Source organism: Dromiciops gliroides, chromosome 2 (assembly GCF_019393635.1).
Source record: "Dromiciops gliroides isolate mDroGli1 chromosome 2, mDroGli1.pri, whole genome shotgun sequence".
In the NCBI taxonomy this organism is placed as follows: Eukaryota; Metazoa; Chordata; class Mammalia; order Microbiotheria; family Microbiotheriidae; genus Dromiciops; species Dromiciops gliroides.
Window position 1 is genome coordinate 63785285 of NC_057862.1, and position 17635 is coordinate 63802919.

The following is a 17635-nucleotide window of genomic DNA, read 5'->3' on the forward strand; positions in this document are numbered from 1 at the left end:
AATTAATTATGCTCCAAATTTAACTCATCATCTCCACTCCTCCAAATTCCCCCATATTTGTTGAGAGTATCATCATTCTTTTGCAGCTTTGTAGTGCACTAGATAGAATACCAGGCCTGGAGTCAGGAAGAATCATCTTCCTGAATTCAAATCTGTCCTTAGATACTTACTGGCTGTGTGACCTTGGGCAAGTCACTTAACTCTGTTTGCCTCAGTTCTCTCATCTGTAAAATGAACCCGAGAAGAAAATGGTAAATCATTCCAGTACCTTTGCCAAGAAAGCCCCAAATGAGGTCACAAAGAGTCAGAAATGAGTGAACAGAAACAACTACCATTGTCCGAGGCATCCAAACTTAAAACATTGATATCATTCTTGACTCTTACCTTTCCCTTCTACCTTTGCTCTGTGTAAGGTCAGTGACTTGTGTAGTCAGAGAGACTCCATCTTAAAACCTTGTTTAAAACTTTGAGTATATGCACAACTAGCCTTTAAGAGATGGTGGTGGGGCAGCTAGGTGGTGCAGTGGATAAAGCACCGGCCCTGGATTCAGGAGGACCTGAGTTCAAATCTGGACTCAGACACTTGACACTCACTAGCTGTGTGACCCAGGGCAAGTCACTTAACCCTCATTGCCCTGCAAAATAAAAAACAAGCAAGCAAACAAACAAACAAACAAGAGATGGTGGTGCCCATGCTCACTAGTCCCATCTCCTCATAACTACAGGTAGCAATCAAATGACTTTTGTCCTTATATGGAAGCTGTTTATTCCCATCTATAAAAAGCAGCTTGCAGTTTGAATAGGAAACAGCTTTACCCAACCACAAGTCGTCTTGGTGTGCTAATAAACTCCTTTTGTATTATTTTCTGAGTTTGCCTTATCGAAGAGGGTGAGGCCTGAACCAAGATTTCCTTAAACAGTTTTTTCCTTTAACAGCTCATATTCATCCTGCTACCATGTCTACTGACTTTTTCTCCATAATGTCTCCTTCTTTCTGCTCACTTAGCCAACATTCCCAGTTGAGGTTCTCTTCACTACTCTCTGGGACTGAAATAATAGCCTCCGCAATGGTCTCCCTGCTTCTAATCTTTCTGCTCTCTAATTCATCTTCCACATCGGCCAAAATGAACTCCTAAGGCAGAAATCTAGCCATGCCATTCTCTTGTTAAAGAAATCTTCAGTGACTCCTGGTTGCCTCTAGAGTAAAGCACAAATTTCTAAGTTTTGCATTGATGGAAATAATAATAGCACTCACTTCACGGGAATCTGGTAAGGATCGAATAAGATAGGTTAGATGGGGTACTTTGTGACTCTGAAAGTACTTTATAAATGGGAGCCTCTATAGTCAAGTTGCAAACTACCTTTCCAGTCTTATCTCACATTTCTCTTCTTTATACATTCTATGTTCCTGGCGAACTATATTATTCACTGTTCTCTGTCTTTTAGGTTTTATATCCCAAGTTTTTTTTTTTTTTTCCTTCTGCTTGGACTGCTTTTGCTTTTCATGTCAGCCTTTCCGAATCCTTTTCTTCCTTGAAGGTTCAGCTCAGGTACCACGGCCTTTTCCTTATGAAGTCTTCTTCAATTGCTTCAAATGACTATGCTCTTTTCTTCCTTAAATTTCCTTGTATTATAGCTGTCTGTGTGCATGCTATATCCACTAAATAGAATATAACCTTTTTAAGGGCTATATTTATGTTCTTGCATTCTAAACATTTTAGCATGGCACCCATCAACATAATAAACACTTTAGAGATGTTTGCTGGATTGAATGGAGCAGTGGTTAGATTTCTTTCCTTAGTATAGGGGGAGGGAAAGTGGAATAAGAGACTTCTAAGATCGGAGATCACATGGATTATAACATTGGGTTAAACAAACTAACAAGTCTGAATATGTTCTTTCTAAATGAATCTGGAGCCATAGAAAGACTAAATGGTACAATGAAAAGAATGTTGGATAAGAGGACCTGGGTTGAAACCCTTATTCTACCTCCTAATTATAACCTGTGTGACACTGAACAAGGTGTCTCACCTCCCTGGGGTTCACTGTCCTCATCTATATTGAACTAGATGTCCTCTAAGGTACTCCCCATCTATAAATATATGATCATCTGATTTGAGGGGAAAGTCAACATGGGAGCTAGGAAGTAGAACTCAGTCCAATAGATGGAGGGAAGTTGTCTGCTGATAAGGTATACATTGCCTCTTTTGGATCTGCTAGGTCCATGTGACTATTGTGCCTGTCTTCCTTCCTCCCTTCCTCCCTTCCTCCCTCCCTCCCCTCCCTCCCTTCCTTCCTTCCTTCCTTCCTTCCTTCCTTCCTTCCTTCCTTCCTTCCTTCCTTCCTTCCTTCCTTCCTTCCTTCCTTCCTTCCTTCCTTCCTTCCTTCCTTCCTTCCTCCCTCCCTCCCTCCCTCCCTCCCTCCCTCCCTCCCTCCCTCCCTCCCTTCCTCCCATGCAGGCAAGATCATAAAAACAAAACATATATGAAATAAACACAAAGTAATTTGAGGTAGAGAGGACAGCAGTAATGGGATGGGGGTGAGGGAATTAGGATAGGTCTTGAGTAGGAGAATCTCAAACCACTAGGCTCATCCTTCTTGACATCTATGCAGCATTTGAAATGGTCATTTTCCCACTTCTGGATGTTTCTTCCTTTCTGTTTTATAAGGACTAAAATTCTAGCTAGTCTGTCTAAAATATCTAATGAGTGGTCACCAATAAATTATAAGCTTTAGCAAGAGTTAGCCTTTTAAGCATTTATTAAGGAGAATAAGAATTTTGTAAAGAGAGAGAGAAAGGCCTAGATTCCTCTATCTATTAAAGGGGGAGTGCATTTGTAGCTGCCTTCTCCACCAGAGTCCTCACAAAAAGAGTGAGCCAGCATGCCAGCCTCCCCCTTCTTTCTCCCACAAGCAAATGTCACTTCCTGCTGCCAAAGAAAAGTCACATGGTCCTGCCCTCAGAGGCCCTCTCCTCATGTTGGAGCTTTCCTACAGTAAGTCTCCAGCAGGTGGTGTCATTCCAATCATTACAGTTTTATTTATTTGGTTTTTTGTTTGTTTTTTGGTGGGGCAATGAGGGTTAAATGACTTGCCCAGGGTCACACAGCTAGCAAGTATCAAGTGTCTGAGGCCAGATTTGAACTCAGGTTCTCCTCTGAATCCAAGGCCAATGCTTTATCCACTGTGTCACCTAGCTGCCCCACCTTTCTGTTTTTGTAATGCTATTTTCTCCTAGTTTTCCTAACCATTCTTTCTCATTTTTCTTCATTGATTCTTCGTTCATGTCACGCCCATTTACCATGCCTGTCCATTAAGGCTCATTCTCTTTTTATATTATACTCTCTCCCTTGGTGATCTCATCAGTTCCATAGGTTCAGTTCTTATCTCTCTATAGATGATTTCCAGATCTATACAAACAGTTCTAGTTTCCTTTCTGAGTTAGTCACCCATTATTGTCTTTTGAACATCTCATACTGGCTGTCCTGCCTGTCCTGTTATTTGGTTGTTCAGTTGTGTCTGACTCTTTGTGACTCCATGGACCATAGCATGCCAGGCCTTTCCAATCTGAGGGGCTCATCTTCCAATGTCATGTCTATTACCATTTTTAATACTGTCAATGGAGTTTTCTTGACAAAGATACTGGAGTGATTTGCCATTTCCTTCTCCAGTTTTATGCAGGCAAGGGTTAAGAGACTTGCTCAGGTTCACACAGCTAGTGTCTGAGGTCAGATTTGAAGTCTGTTCTTCCTGACTCCAGGACTAGTGCTCTATCCATTGCACCACCTAGTTATTCCCTTGGGCATCTCAAATTCACCATATTCAAAACAGACCTAATTACTCCCAGTGAGTTTCCCCAAATTTTTCTCTTTTCCCAATTTCCCTATTTTTATTGATCATCTCTTCATCTTCCCAGTCACCCAGGCCCACAATCCTTGAGTCCATGCTCACACTCATCTCATATATCCAATATATTGTGTTTTCCCCCTGGGGCAATAAGGGTTAAGTGATCACACAGCTAGTAATTATCAAGTGTCTGAGGTCGGATTTGAACTGACGTCCTCCTGAATCCATGGTGGTGCTCTATTTACTGCACCGCTTAGTTGCCTCTTGTACATCATTATTTAGAATATAAGCTTTAGAGGGCATGGACTTTTAAAAAAAATTGTCTTTATGTCCTTAGTGCTTAGTACAGTGTCTGGCTCATAGTAAGTGCTTAATAAATGCTTGTTGACCAGCTGAGCTGAAAATATCTTTGGGAACCAGTTAGTGTACCTATGTCAATGGATCTTTATCAATTTTAAGAACTTACACACTGAAGGTGATTGACCACTGGTACATCTGTCCAGCTACAAATAAACAGTCATCTTGCCAGATGGGCAGTGGCTGGGTGTAAGGAGCTATATCTAGAGTAGGGACCCAAATTGCTATATTTCTTTCTCCCTGTGCTACCACCAGAATTTTAAACAGATTGTTAGTATATTTATTCTTAGATTTCACATATTTTTTCTACCTTATAAGATGCAACTACTCCCCATGAACTGCCCCCCCCCCCAAAAAAAAATAAAAAACAGTGTTTCACTGATATCAGGGAATTTCCATTAAGTAGCAAGAGTTCACCATTTATTTAAACTGAAATCTCATATCTTTCTTGAGTCAGAAGTGGAAATTGAATTAACAGTAATAAGGCTGACAGACAGTTTACATGAGCTCTTGAGAGCCTACTCTTGTCTGGCTATATTAATTCAATGCTATTTTAAAAGCTAGAATTAAAAAAAAAAGACCCACAACATTTTCCATCACCAAGATGTCAGCTCCATCACTGAGCACCCCTGAGGATGTTTGAACAGTGATGGAGAAGACAGGAGTGGGCTCCTTCTTCACCAGAGCTCAGTTCCATGGGCTCCCTCTGAAAACTGGCCCTGTAGCTTAGGAAATAACAGGCAAAGCTGCCTCCTCTCTTATCAGCAGAAGAGAGATCAATTCCCAGGGGCAGGTGGAGTGACATAGATATTGCTGGTGTCGTTGTTACTTTCAGTCACTAGATCACTTGACACTCTGCTGGTTGTTCTCCTAGGCTCCTGGCCTGGGGCTGGAGCCCCGCAGAGTCTGAGAGAGGGTCCAGCTGTTTCATCTAGCCCCCCAGGGTCCCCGGGGCCTTTCTGCTGGGTGATGGAGCAACTGTGGGGGAAAATCTTGGTGGCTGATTTTGTGGTATGAAGCAGCCTCCTCACCCAAAGAAGCCCATTCTCTCTCATCTCCCCAGCTCTCTTCTGTCTGATATCTGTGTCTACTCCGGCATGAGGAGATGAGTGGAACAGCTGCGTGAGTGCTAAAGGAAAGATGTCTCTGAAAGGAGGATCATGGGAGTCTAAAGGACACTGAGAAACAATTGGAGGAGAGGGCTCTTGGAGGCTGGAGGCTGATCTGAGCTCCCTCTGGGCCTAGGGGCTTGGGATCCCTGGCTGGCCTGGCCCGGAGCCTGTGTCGCCCTACGCAGGGGACACCATGCTGCAGCAGATCCTGAATGAAATGTACATTGACCCGGAGCTCCTGGCAGAGTTGAATGATGAACAGAAGCACATCCTTTTCTACAAGATGAGGGAGGAGCAGCTGCGGCGTTGGCACGAGAGGGAGGCGAGGGCAGCCAGGGAGGAGGCCGAGGGGGGCATGCTGCGGAATTTCAGGCGAGGTAACCGGGCCTCCTTGACAGAGGAGGAGAGCTACGGGCATGGGTGGTAGAGAGGAGAGAGAGAGACTGGGATCATAGGAAAAACCTTAAAGGTCATACAGTCTAATGCTTACCGATGAGGAAACTGAGGCCAAGAAGGGTGAAGTGACTTGTTCAAAGTCTCACAGTAAATGGAAGAGTCTAGATTTGAACCCAGCTCCTCTTTCTCCAACTCCTGTCCTCTTTCCCCAATATGATGCTGTGTCTGTGTGGGAGACCTGGGAACTTTTAGAGTTCTTCTCTTTGGGGCAAATTGTTATGTCTGGGATAGCATCTCCTTTGACTGGCCTTTGTTCTCTTTTGGACAGGAAGAAAAGTGTATATAGGCTGAGAATCAAAGCAGCCTCCCTGTTTTCAAACTCCTGGGCCTTCTTGTAAGATGACCCTATACCCACTATAGGAACTCCCCATCTAACTATTCTATCTATTTTTTTTTTTTGTGGGGCAATGGGGGTTAAGTGACTTGCCCAGGGTCACACAGCTAGTAAGTGTCAAGTGTCCAAGGCCGGATTTGAACTCAGGTCCTCCTGAATCCAGGGCCGGTGCTTTATACACTGTGCTATCTAGCCGCCCCCCACTATTCTATCTATTGCTTCAGGATGACTGAGGCCACAGCTCTTGTCCTGGACAACAGGGGGACTCACTTAGAAAAAGTTGCAGTTCCCCCGAGAGTGGATCGAAAGGTTGGGGGACAGAGTAGAGTGAAGTGACACTTAGAGAAAGAATCAGTTCCTAAGATATAGAACTTTCTGGGACTGCAGGGGTCTTCCAGGTCAGTCACCAGGACCCAAGGTGAAACAGAGTCTCAGGGTTTGGGGATGGGGGTCTGCCTGTGTCTGGAGCAGGATGGCTCAGCCATATGAGAGAGTGGCCGTGGGAGTAAATGGACTTTCCATTCTTTGGGGTTAGTCACTTATTTGAACCCCTTCTGCTTCTGGGCCAGACTGTATTCCTGTTACCTTATTAATTCTGTATCCCATCCTTCCCACTGCAGTTTAAATCACTTGCTTCTTTCTGTTGCTGGTAGACACAGAAAACAGTTACTTACTCACTATTCCTCAGATGGTGTCTCTGGTATCCCCTTCCTTTTCTCTTAACACTCATGTCTGTGAGCAAGATGGGGTGACTGAGGCAACTTTAGAATCTTAGCTCTTGTTTATGGAGGACAAGGCGGTCTTGTGAGAGGTAGAGGCCCCAAGAAAATGGACCTATTGTTTTAGTCCTGGCTTTGTGACTAACTAGGCAAATGGTTTTGAGCCTCATTGCCCCTTATGGGCAGCTAGTTGGTGCAATGGATAGAGTCCTAGGCTTGGAGTCAGGAAGACCTGAGATCAAATCCAGGCTCAGACACTTACTGGCTGTGTGAACCTCAACAACTCACTTAACATTATCTACCTCAGTTTCCTCATCTGTAAAATAAGCTGGAGAAGGAAGTGACAAACCACACCAGTATCTTTGCCAGGAAAACCCCAAATGGGGTTACAAAGAGTCAGACATGACTGAAACAAAACTGAACAACAACTCATTTTCCTTATCTGCATAATGCCTGCATTGCATTTAGGAGAGGGATGAGAGAGAGGAGAGGCAGTGTGCATATTTATTTATTTATTTGTTTGTTTGTTTGTTTGTTTGTTTGTTTATTTATTTATTTATTTACTTATTCATTCATTCATTTATTTATTCATTCATTCATTCATTTATTTATTCATTCATTCATTCATTTGTTTGTTGTGGGGCAATGAGGGTTAAGTGACTTGCTCAGGGTCACACAGCTAGTAAGTGTCAAGTATCTGAGGTCGGATTTGAACTCAGGTCCTCCTGAACCCAGGGCCGGTGCCTTATCCACTTTGCCACCTAGCTGCCCCAGCAATGTGTATAAAAGCGGGAAGTTCCACATGGAAGTTTTTGGTAGTCAAAGTCCAGGTGTTTCTGACCAGGCCTGGGATCTGCTGGTGGCAAACTATGACCACTTACCAGACTGCATTTATCTCACATTTCTCTGATAGCTTAATGAAAGGTGCATGGAATAGTGGCCAGAGCTTTGGATTCAAAAACAGGAGACCTAGTTTCAAACTCTGGGTTTGAATTATTGTCTCTTCATAACTATATGACCTTGGGCAATGTATTCCCATGGGCTTGATTGCCTCATTTGTAAAATGGGACACCTATACAGCCTCCTTCACAAGGATGTTGTGAAGATTAGAATATAAAAAGAGATGGTCTATTCCCTTATTGTGCTCCTAAGGTCAATAAACACTTAACAGCTGAATTAAATTCAACCAACATTTATAAAGGAAGGTAGTGCTGAGCCTAACCAAGGCATATGATCTTGTTCCTTGAAGTCAAGGAATTTGCAGATTGATTATGGAGATGTCTGTATTCAAAGAAAGACAAGGTAGATCAGAAACTGACAAGGAAAGGTACAGACTAAGGGCTCTAAGAGATCAGAAGAGAGAGAGATCAGAGAAGGCTTCATAGAGGAGGTGGTGCCTGAGAGGACCTTGAAGGAAGGAGAGGATTTCCACAAGTGGAAGAAAGGTAGCATAGAGAACATTCCTGGCAGAGAGGATGATGTGAGCAGAGGTACAAGGTTGGAAAAGGAATGGGAGGCAAATTGTAGAAAGGATGAATGCAAACTATAGTGGCTCCTGATCATCTCCAGGATCAAATAGAAAACTCTCCATCTGGCATTCAAAGCCCTTCCTAACCTGGCCCCCTTCTGCCTGCCCAGTCTCCTTATACCATATTCCCCACCACATACTCTGTGGTCCAGTGACACTGTCCTCCCTGCTGCTTCTTGAGCATTTTTATCAGCCATTCTCCATGCCTGGACTACTCTTGCTCCTTATCGCTGCCTCCCAGCTTTACCGGCTCCCTTCAAGTCTTAGCTAAAGTCTCATCTTCTACAAGAAGCCAGATTTTCTTTAAAGCTAGTTCTTTCTCTCTATCAATCATCTCCAATCTATCCTGTTTGGACACAGTTTGTGTTGTTTCTACACAGTTGTTTCTGTGCTGGCTCTCCCAATAGGCTATGAGCTCCTTGAGTGCAGCAACTGTCTTGAATTCTGAGCTAGCAAATTTGGACTTCATTTAGTAGGCAATGGGGAGTGACATTAGAGCTGTACATTAGGAGAATGACTCTGATAGTGGATGACACAATAGGAGAGAAGAGATCACAGGCTAAGAGACCAGTTAGATGGCTAGTACAATTGTACAGGTTAGAGACTGCTTATGTGCAAGAAAAATTAGTCTGTGCAATTGTACTCTGCCTAAAGTTAAAATAGTTAACTGTACTATGAAAACACATTATATTACATATATCACGTAGATGTATTACACACACACACACACAGACACACACACACAGACACACACACATACACACTACAGGAAGCAGTGAATTCCATAGGAATGATGTTATATGTGGGATTGTTCTTGGGAAGTCAAAATTTGGACTCTTGATTAATCAACCAGGTTTTTTTTGGCCCTGCATCAGGCACTCTTTTAAATGATGAGGATGTAAAGACAACAAGGAAAGTGTTCCTGCCCTCAAGGAGCACACATCTTATTAGGACAAACAACATGTGCGCATATTAAGAAACACACAATATCGATGAAGCAAAAACCAGGTAATTTTGGTAGGGGAAGTGAGGATGGCACTAACAGCTGGCTGGGTGGGTGGGGGCAATCAGAAAACGTCTCATGTAGGAATTGGCTTGACTTGAGCTTTGAAGAATCTTGGCATTCTAAGGGACAGAGGTGAGAAGGGAGTACTTTTCTGGTAAAGGGAACAACCTATGGCAGGGAAGAGAGTCAACTTAAAATAGATCTCCATAGGAATCCGGATCAATATGAGGGCCCTCATCACCTCATGACTGAATCAGTGCAATTGCCTTGTGGATGGGCTCCTTGGATACAGTCTCTCCCCACTCCAACAATCCTCTACTCAACTGTCAAACCAATCTTCCTAAAGTACAAGTTTGACTATGTTATCTCCCTATTTGATAAGCTTCCATGGCTCCCTAGTACCTCTGAGACCAAGCAGGGAATCCTCTGTTTGGATTTTAAAGCTCTTAATAACCTGGCACCTCCTTACCTTTCTAATCATCTTACACTGTACTACTCCTCACCTGGTCCTCGACAATCCAGTTTGGCCTCTTTGCTCTTCCTCAAACAAGACACTCCATTTCCTGACTATAGGTATTTGCGCTGGCTGTTCCGTCCAATTCCTGGCTTCTTTCGTGTCCCAGCTAAAATCCCATCTCAGTGAGAAGTCTTTTCATATATGAGCTAATACAATGGCCTTCTGGATGGGCTCCCTGGATCCAGTCTCTCCCTACCCCAGCTCATCCTCCACTCAACTGTCAAACTGATCGTCTGAAAGTGCAGGTCTGACTATGCCATCTCCCTATTCAATAAACTCCCCATGGCTCCCTAGCACCTCCACAACCAAATAGTAAATCTCTCCTCCTGGCTTTTATCCTGGAGGCAGGATTAAAAGTAAGAAACCTGGTTTTTGAGGGGGTTACAGTCACAGGTTATGGAAGGGAAGTTAGAGAACTGAAGCCCAAGGAAGTTATGTCACTTACTCATGGCTGTATATAGGTAGAAGGTAGCAGCACTAGGATACAGAACACTTTCCACTACAAAGGGCTTTGTTTACGTGATTTTATTGCAGTCTGGCTGTGGCTGACCTTTTTAGAAGCCAGAGCTCTTGCTGAGCACTGTTTGAGTGCCAAATATGGGGGAAAGGGGTGACTAGGCAGGGGAGCGAGAGCCTAATTTCCCAAAGGCTACTTGAATCGATGGACAATTCCAACCTATGGGAGCTAAGAATAAGGAGATCGGTTTAGAAGACCCAGAGACTGGGGAGGGGGGGAATAATCACTAAACCACTGGGGAGGTAGATACCCTACTGCCTAAGGTTTGTGTCCGAGGATAAACCATGGTGATTTTTTCTTTTTCTTTTCATAGAAGAGATGTAGCATCGAAGAGATGTGACTGTAGACAACCAATCAGAAGTATTGGGTACTACTTAACTGAAATGATTGATACTTGTAAACCTTAAAGTTTCCATCATTGGCAGCTATTATTATTAGGATCATTGTTATTTGGAAGAAGGAGGTGGTGTGGAATACTGGATGGAAAGCTGTCCTTGAAGCCCAGAAGACCTGGGTTCAAGTCGTTCCTCTGACAAATACTGGCTGTGTGATCATGGGCAAGCTATTTAATCTCTCATTTCTCTGAACAACTCCCTAAGATAGTAGGTGCTAACCTGAATTGGTAAAAGGGTTTCCCTTATCTGCTAGTCCCCTATGAGAGTGCAGGTGCAGTCCCTCTCCCTATGTTGTTATTCATCTTGTTCCCTTCATCTTTTTTTGATCGTTAAGATAATTCTGGTCCTGGACAAAGTGATAGTTGACCATTATCCTTTTGTAGTTTAGGGTCTGTAGAGTGTTGCAGAGAGAGATTTAATCAGTTTGAAAACATGTAATTGAATAAAAGCATTGGGATGGAAACTCATCCTAATTTAGCATGATATAGTGGAAAGTGTGGTAGATTGTGAATTAGTGGACTCGGTTCGAATCTCAATTTTGCTATTTACTATCTATGTGACCTTGTCCCACTCTAGGCCTTAGTTACTCATTTGCAAAATTAGGCACTTAGACTAGATAGCCTCTGAGATCCTTTCTCCGTCTAAATCTTTGATTCTAGGAAAGCATGTTTGTGATTATACTGTATAACCCGGAGCAGATTGCTTTCTGTCTTAGGAAGGGGGGAGGGAAGGGAAGGAGGGAGAAAAATTTGGAACTCAAAATCTTACAAAAATGAATGTTGTGGGGGCAGCTAGGTGGCACAGTGGATAAAACACCAACCCTGGATTCAGAAGGATCTGAGTTCGAATTTGGCCTTAGACACTTGACATGCACTAGCTGTGTGACCCTGGGCAAGTCACTTAACCCTCATTGCCCTGCCCAAAAAAAAAAAAAAAAGAATGTTGAAAACTATCTTTACATGTAATTGGGAAAAATACTATTAAATGAATATCTCTACATATAGATAGACATAGTAGTTTATATATTTTTTTGTATAAAATTTAATATATTTTAGTATTATATATACATATGCATGTGTGTGTGTGTGTGTGTGTGTGTGATGGTTCAAATTCTACCTCTGATACCTTAGGTAAGTCACTCTATTTCCCTATGCCTCAGTATGATCTTCCATAACATGGAGTCAGACTAGATAGTCCATGAGGTTCCTTTCAGTTTGAGATATCTGATCTTATGAAGCCACCTATAATTTGTGGTAGCAATCACCAGGTCATCAATTGCTACCATAAACTATTGTTTTTATAAACAAATCTGTTCAACTCTTCCATTTGTTTAGCACTTTGCAGTTGGCTTATTGTTGGTTAAGTTAATACAGAGGTAGCTAATATAGGGCCTTTTGATTCCGTTCTTGAATCTTAACCTTTTCACAGGTTCCATCTAGAAATAACCCTCTTTTGGTTACATTAGATAAATTCAACATACCTATTGTCAACCATTACTGTTGCAAAGTAAAGTGATATCTATCTGTTCTAAAAGTATTTCTGTCAGGTTTTGACCTGTTTATCACATACTCCATGAATTTATAGGAATCTTCTTTTTTTACTTTTTTTGGCAAGAAAATATTCATCTTTCCAGAACTTCCTTAGGAGGATTATATCTTTTCCAAATTAGTTATGGTCCATTTAATAGCTCAAAATGTTTATGTTAAGATCGGTATTGCACAGATGTTTATTTTAGGATACCAGTAAATCTCAATACCTGAAACATTTCTTTATTTCTTTATTGATTCATTGGTTGATTGCTTTATGCTTTGGCGTCTTGCTTAGAGGAGACCAAGGTATTTTTAAGTATCATCTTCATCAATTGATTCAATTTGACCTTCAAGCATAACCTTCAGTCTCTATCTTTCCTTGGTATATTTTAAGAATGTTGTACTTGTAGAGTCCAGATTACATTTTGCTATCACTAGAGAAAGATTCCATGAGATAGAGTGGCTAATGATTTTTTGGGGGGGTGGGGTTTGGAGCCAAATAACTTTATGTCATCCAAGTACATCAAGTGATTAACAGGTTTTGGTACGACGTCTTCTTTAACTTATAAAACATACTCTTTACTACTTAGGAAAGTTGGCAATGATTTTAAAGCCAGGCAAAAATCATAAAATACTTAAATCATCTTTCTGGAAGGTGACATGTTTTTACATAAGTAAAAACTGGGTGTTATCGTATTGGTGACTTAAACTGAGAGCAAGTTTCCATGTGGGCATTAAACAATCTAGCATCCTCCCTATACTTGGGTCTATTTTATATATTTGTAGAATTAGGATAAGCCATGAGTGTGGAATTAAAAAGCTTTGGAATAATCAATGAAAGAATTATAAATGTTACTGTGCTTTTGGGTGGCTTGTTCAATAATTATTGAGTTGGTGATAAGTTGTGCTTTGGACCACTGGCATCCCTTGGGACCTCATTTCTGCTCTTTAGGAGTATATTGTTTTCTTTTAAGTCTTTTTAGGTTTTTTGAATAATGTAAGCTATCAATGATTTGTATAGAATAAATAAGCAACTAATTTACCTATATTTGAAAGAGTCACAGGAATTATGATCTTTTGGAGGTATGTGATATCTTCTGTTAAGAAAGGTAAGTTTGGGCTTGTGTCTGAGAGAAAGATTTACTGTTAATTAATGTAGAGCTTCAGAACCAGTAATTATGGATTTTATCTGAGCCCATGACTTTCCAATTTTTAAAAGCTAAAGTTTCTGTTGTTTCTTTTAATGTTAACTATTCTATTGTTCATTATATTAATGTGTGGTGAAAGCTCTGCAGCTAATCTTCCAAGTTCCACTTGCACTGGTAGACTGGGACCCCAGAGCAAGGCTGCTTCTCCTTTTAGTGTTCTGGGGGAATCCAGGGTGCTTGGGTATATGTATGTGTCTTTGCCAAAGGTCACAACCCCTCCCCCATACCCCATCAGTATGCTTTTTCCCATATAAATTACTCAGCCAGATTTAATAGTAATGTTTTTTTTTGTTGTTGTTGTTCAGCCATTTCAATTGTGTCTGACTCTTCTTGACCCTATTTGGGGTTTTCTTGGCCAAGATAATAAAGTGGTTTTCCATTTCTTTCTCCAACTCATTTTATAGATGAGGAAACTGAGGCAAATAAGGTTAAGTGACTGGCCTAGGATCACAAAGCTAGAAAGTATCTGCAGTCATATTTGAACTCAGGTCTTCCTGACTCCACGTCTGGTAGTCTATTCATGGCACCAGTTAGATGCCTTAATAATAATACCTAATGTTTTTATAGTGCTATGTGCCAGACACTATATTGTGTTTTAAAATTTATATCTCAGGGCAGCTAGGTGGTGCAATAGATAGAGCACTGGTCATGGATTCAGGAGGACCTGAGTTCAAATATGAGCTCAGACACTTGATACTAGCTGTGTGATCCTGGGCAAGTCACTTAACCCCAATTGCCTCACCAAAAAAAAAATTATATCTCAGTTGGCCCTCTTAAGAACCATTGGAGGTAGGTGCAATTACTATTCCCATTTTACAGATGAGGAAATGGAGGTGAACAGAGTTTAAATGACTTTCCCAGGGTCACACAGCTAGGGTCTGAAGTCATATTTGAATTCAGGTCTTCTTGACTCTAGACACTGTACTACTTACTAAGGTGATACAATAAGGAACATTGTCACAAAATATCTCTCTAAAATTCTGTCAAACACTCTCCTATCACCTTTCAGCTCATACCTTTGATTGATTTGTTCAGTGGAGGTATTCTCATCAGCAAAGGTATCAGGGTATAACTTTTTGTTACTTACTTTAAGTGGAGTAGGTGAATAGGATGATTGTTTCAACTCAACAACAACACAGATGCTCTAAAAGTTTCCTGTTTTGCATTTGATTCAACTTACATTTTTGTTGAGTTGGGCTTTTTGAAATTAGATTTGACCAGAAATTCTATTTCCTAGTTTTTCTTTCTTCTGATTTCTTTGCTTCTCAAGCCTTTGTAGTTTTTGACTGAGATTGAATTGTTTATTTTATTCTTTATATTGCCTCGAGTTCTTATTTCACTTTAACCCAGGGGTTCATGAACTGGATTTCCAATTTTTTGATAACCATTTCAGCATAATTAGTTTCTGTTTTAATCTTAAGTCCATTATTTTATGCATTTAAAGCATTATTCTGAGTAGGAATTTATAGGCATCATCAGCCTTATGAAAGGGTCAACAACACAAAAGTTTAAAAATCCTTGCCTTGATCTTTTGATTTTTGCTTTTAATTGTTGATTAAAGTAATCTCAAATTTTAATATACTTTTCCTTCCTAGATTATTTTTTTCTGTATTTTTTTTTTGCATTTAACCGTGTGATATGGAAGTCACATTTTCTATTCGCTAGATATTGATCTCATCTTCTGGTGCCTTTCCATTCATCTTTAATAGTTTTTTCAAATCGGATCTAATAGTGTTTGATGCATGTCCTTGAGAGTATTTCTTAGGAGTAACTCCTAGTTATGGCTCTGATTATGAGCACAAAACAATGTAAATATATTATCAAAGAGCTGTCCAGAGTACCACATAAGTTGGTGTCATTTTGAGGATGAATAGTTTTGCATAACCAGAAAAGGAGGTGAGATATAGTGAGAGAAAGGGATAAGACATGGACAGCCCTTGCTTTACTTTGATGCTTTGATAAATCAAGCAATAATAACGTCAAGACATATTATGTGGGAAGACCAGCAGCATATTAGATAGACCCGCCCCCCTGGAGGATTTTTAGGAAGACATGAACAAAAGGTGCACAGGATGAGAGGAATGGATGCTCTGTGATCTGCATTTTTGAAAGGAGCACCCATGTTATTGAAAACATAGATCATTTTTCATACATTATTGTTATTATTTTTACTACTGATTCTTCTATTTATTATCCATGGGAACCAGAAGAGGAGGAGGAGGAGGAGGGAGGAGGAGGAGGAAATTATATCTGGCAAGAATATAGCTGTTTAAGTTTTACAAAGTACTTAACATACATTATCTCATTTGAGTCTCATGAAATTCTGGGAAGCAAGTACTACAGATATGTTATCATCCCCTTATTATAGTCATGGAAACTCATACTTGTGAAGTAGCATAGAATTTGAACTCAGATCTCTCCTGACTTCGAGTTGAATGCTCTTTCCATGGCATCATGCTGCTTTGTTAATCCAAACCTCAGTTTCTTCATCTATAAAATGGACTGTCTTCTTCAATGCGTTGTTGTGAGGTATTGGCTGGCACATGATAGGCACTTAATAGGTGTTTTCATGGATTGAGTGTTAATAATGGATATAGTAATGGATGTAAAAGTGCTTTGTAAAATGAAAAGGATATATAATCCTCTCCAGAAATCAATCAGCCATTTTCAGTGGAGTAGGTCTATTTATTTATTTTTAAAAATACATTTTATGGATGTATTTTGGTTTTAGATCATGGTAATTTAGCCCTTTCTCATTGATTAAACCCTCCACTATGGCAAAGAAAACTAAGTGAGCAAAAAAGAGTATGACACAGTGACTTTATTTGACAATGCCTGCAGTATTTTGTCTTTTAGTAGTCTCCTAACTTCAATGAAGGAGGAAGAATGTCCTGAGATTGTTGTTTTTCTTGTTATTCAGAGTTCAACTTCCTTTTTGGGATCTTTTCATTTCCTTTATGATAATCATTGTGTACATTGTTCTCCTGGTTATAGTCATTTCATTCACCATCAGCTCATTCAAATTTTCCAATGTTTCTCTGAATTTCTCATATTTATCATTTCTCTTTAAATTTTTATTGATATCTTTTGTTTTTATGTCACATTCATTTCCAAAGATATATTTCTCTCAACCCCTTATTATTTTTTATTATGCAGTAATATTTCATTGAATTCATATGCCATAAATTTCTTCCTCCCCTTCTCTCTCTCCCCAATCAGACCTTTTCCAAGTGATAGACATCTACTTTGTTTCCAGTTCCTTATTGATACAAAAAGTGTGGCTGTGGATATTTTAGTATTCGTTGGACCTTTCTTTCTATCATTGGCTTCCTAGGTGGGAGGCAGTTTATGCCTAGTTGTATAGTCACTGGGTCAAAGGGTATGGCCACCTTAGTCACTTTTTCTCATATGATTCTAAATTGAAATCCAGAGTGGCTTGATCACATCACAGTTCCACCAACAGTGTATCAGTGTGCTTGTAGTCCAAGTATAACCTCTCAAATGTACTGTTCCCATCTTTTATTTTTTTCCCAATTTTCAAAGGGAGGTGGTGAATTTTGATTTTGACAGAAGCCTGCCCCTATGCTGATATTTTCAATCATCCAAAATCATCCTGTACATACACAAACTATGGTAAAGGTTGCATGTGTTAGGGGGCAAATTTGGCTTTCCTCTTATATTCTCTCTTTTCTTTTTACACATGACTTGGCTGGTGACACAGCCTGATTTGTCACTAATTGGTAAAAATAGAAAAGTCTTTTGAGCTCCACCCTTCTTATAGTGCAAGAGTACCAATCAGATAGTCTGGGTGACAGTTGCTCTGAGGGGAAGACAGATACCTAAAATGTTAACTGTGAAAATATTTATATGACAATTTGTCACACTGTTGACATCTGCATTTCCATATATAAATTATACATTCAACTTATTCAGCTTTCTCAGTGCAAGAGACTATTTTCTAGGCAATTAATTTTCTGATTTATAAAAGAAGGAGAAAAAAAGGGAAAAGCATACCAGGAATCTAAGGATTATGTGCATGAATTGGGTTCAGACTCGAAAGGCTTCTTTAGGTTGTGCCATTCTGGAATCTCCAGTCTGGTTCTGGGATTCT

The 17635-nt window shown here is 40.4% G+C and overlaps 1 protein-coding gene across 1 annotated transcript in view; it reads left to right on the forward strand.

Moving 5' to 3' along the window:
- Positions 1-5508: 5508 nt before the first annotated feature.
- The window catches only part of SH2D4B (SH2 domain containing 4B), a 189491-nt gene continuing 177364 nt past the window's right edge, over positions 5509-17635 (forward strand). Inside the window, exon 1 of the mRNA XM_043988787.1 lies at positions 5509-5692. Coding sequence (XP_043844722.1) covers positions 5509-5692 — 184 coding nt within the window. The remainder of the gene's footprint in view (positions 5693-17635) is intronic.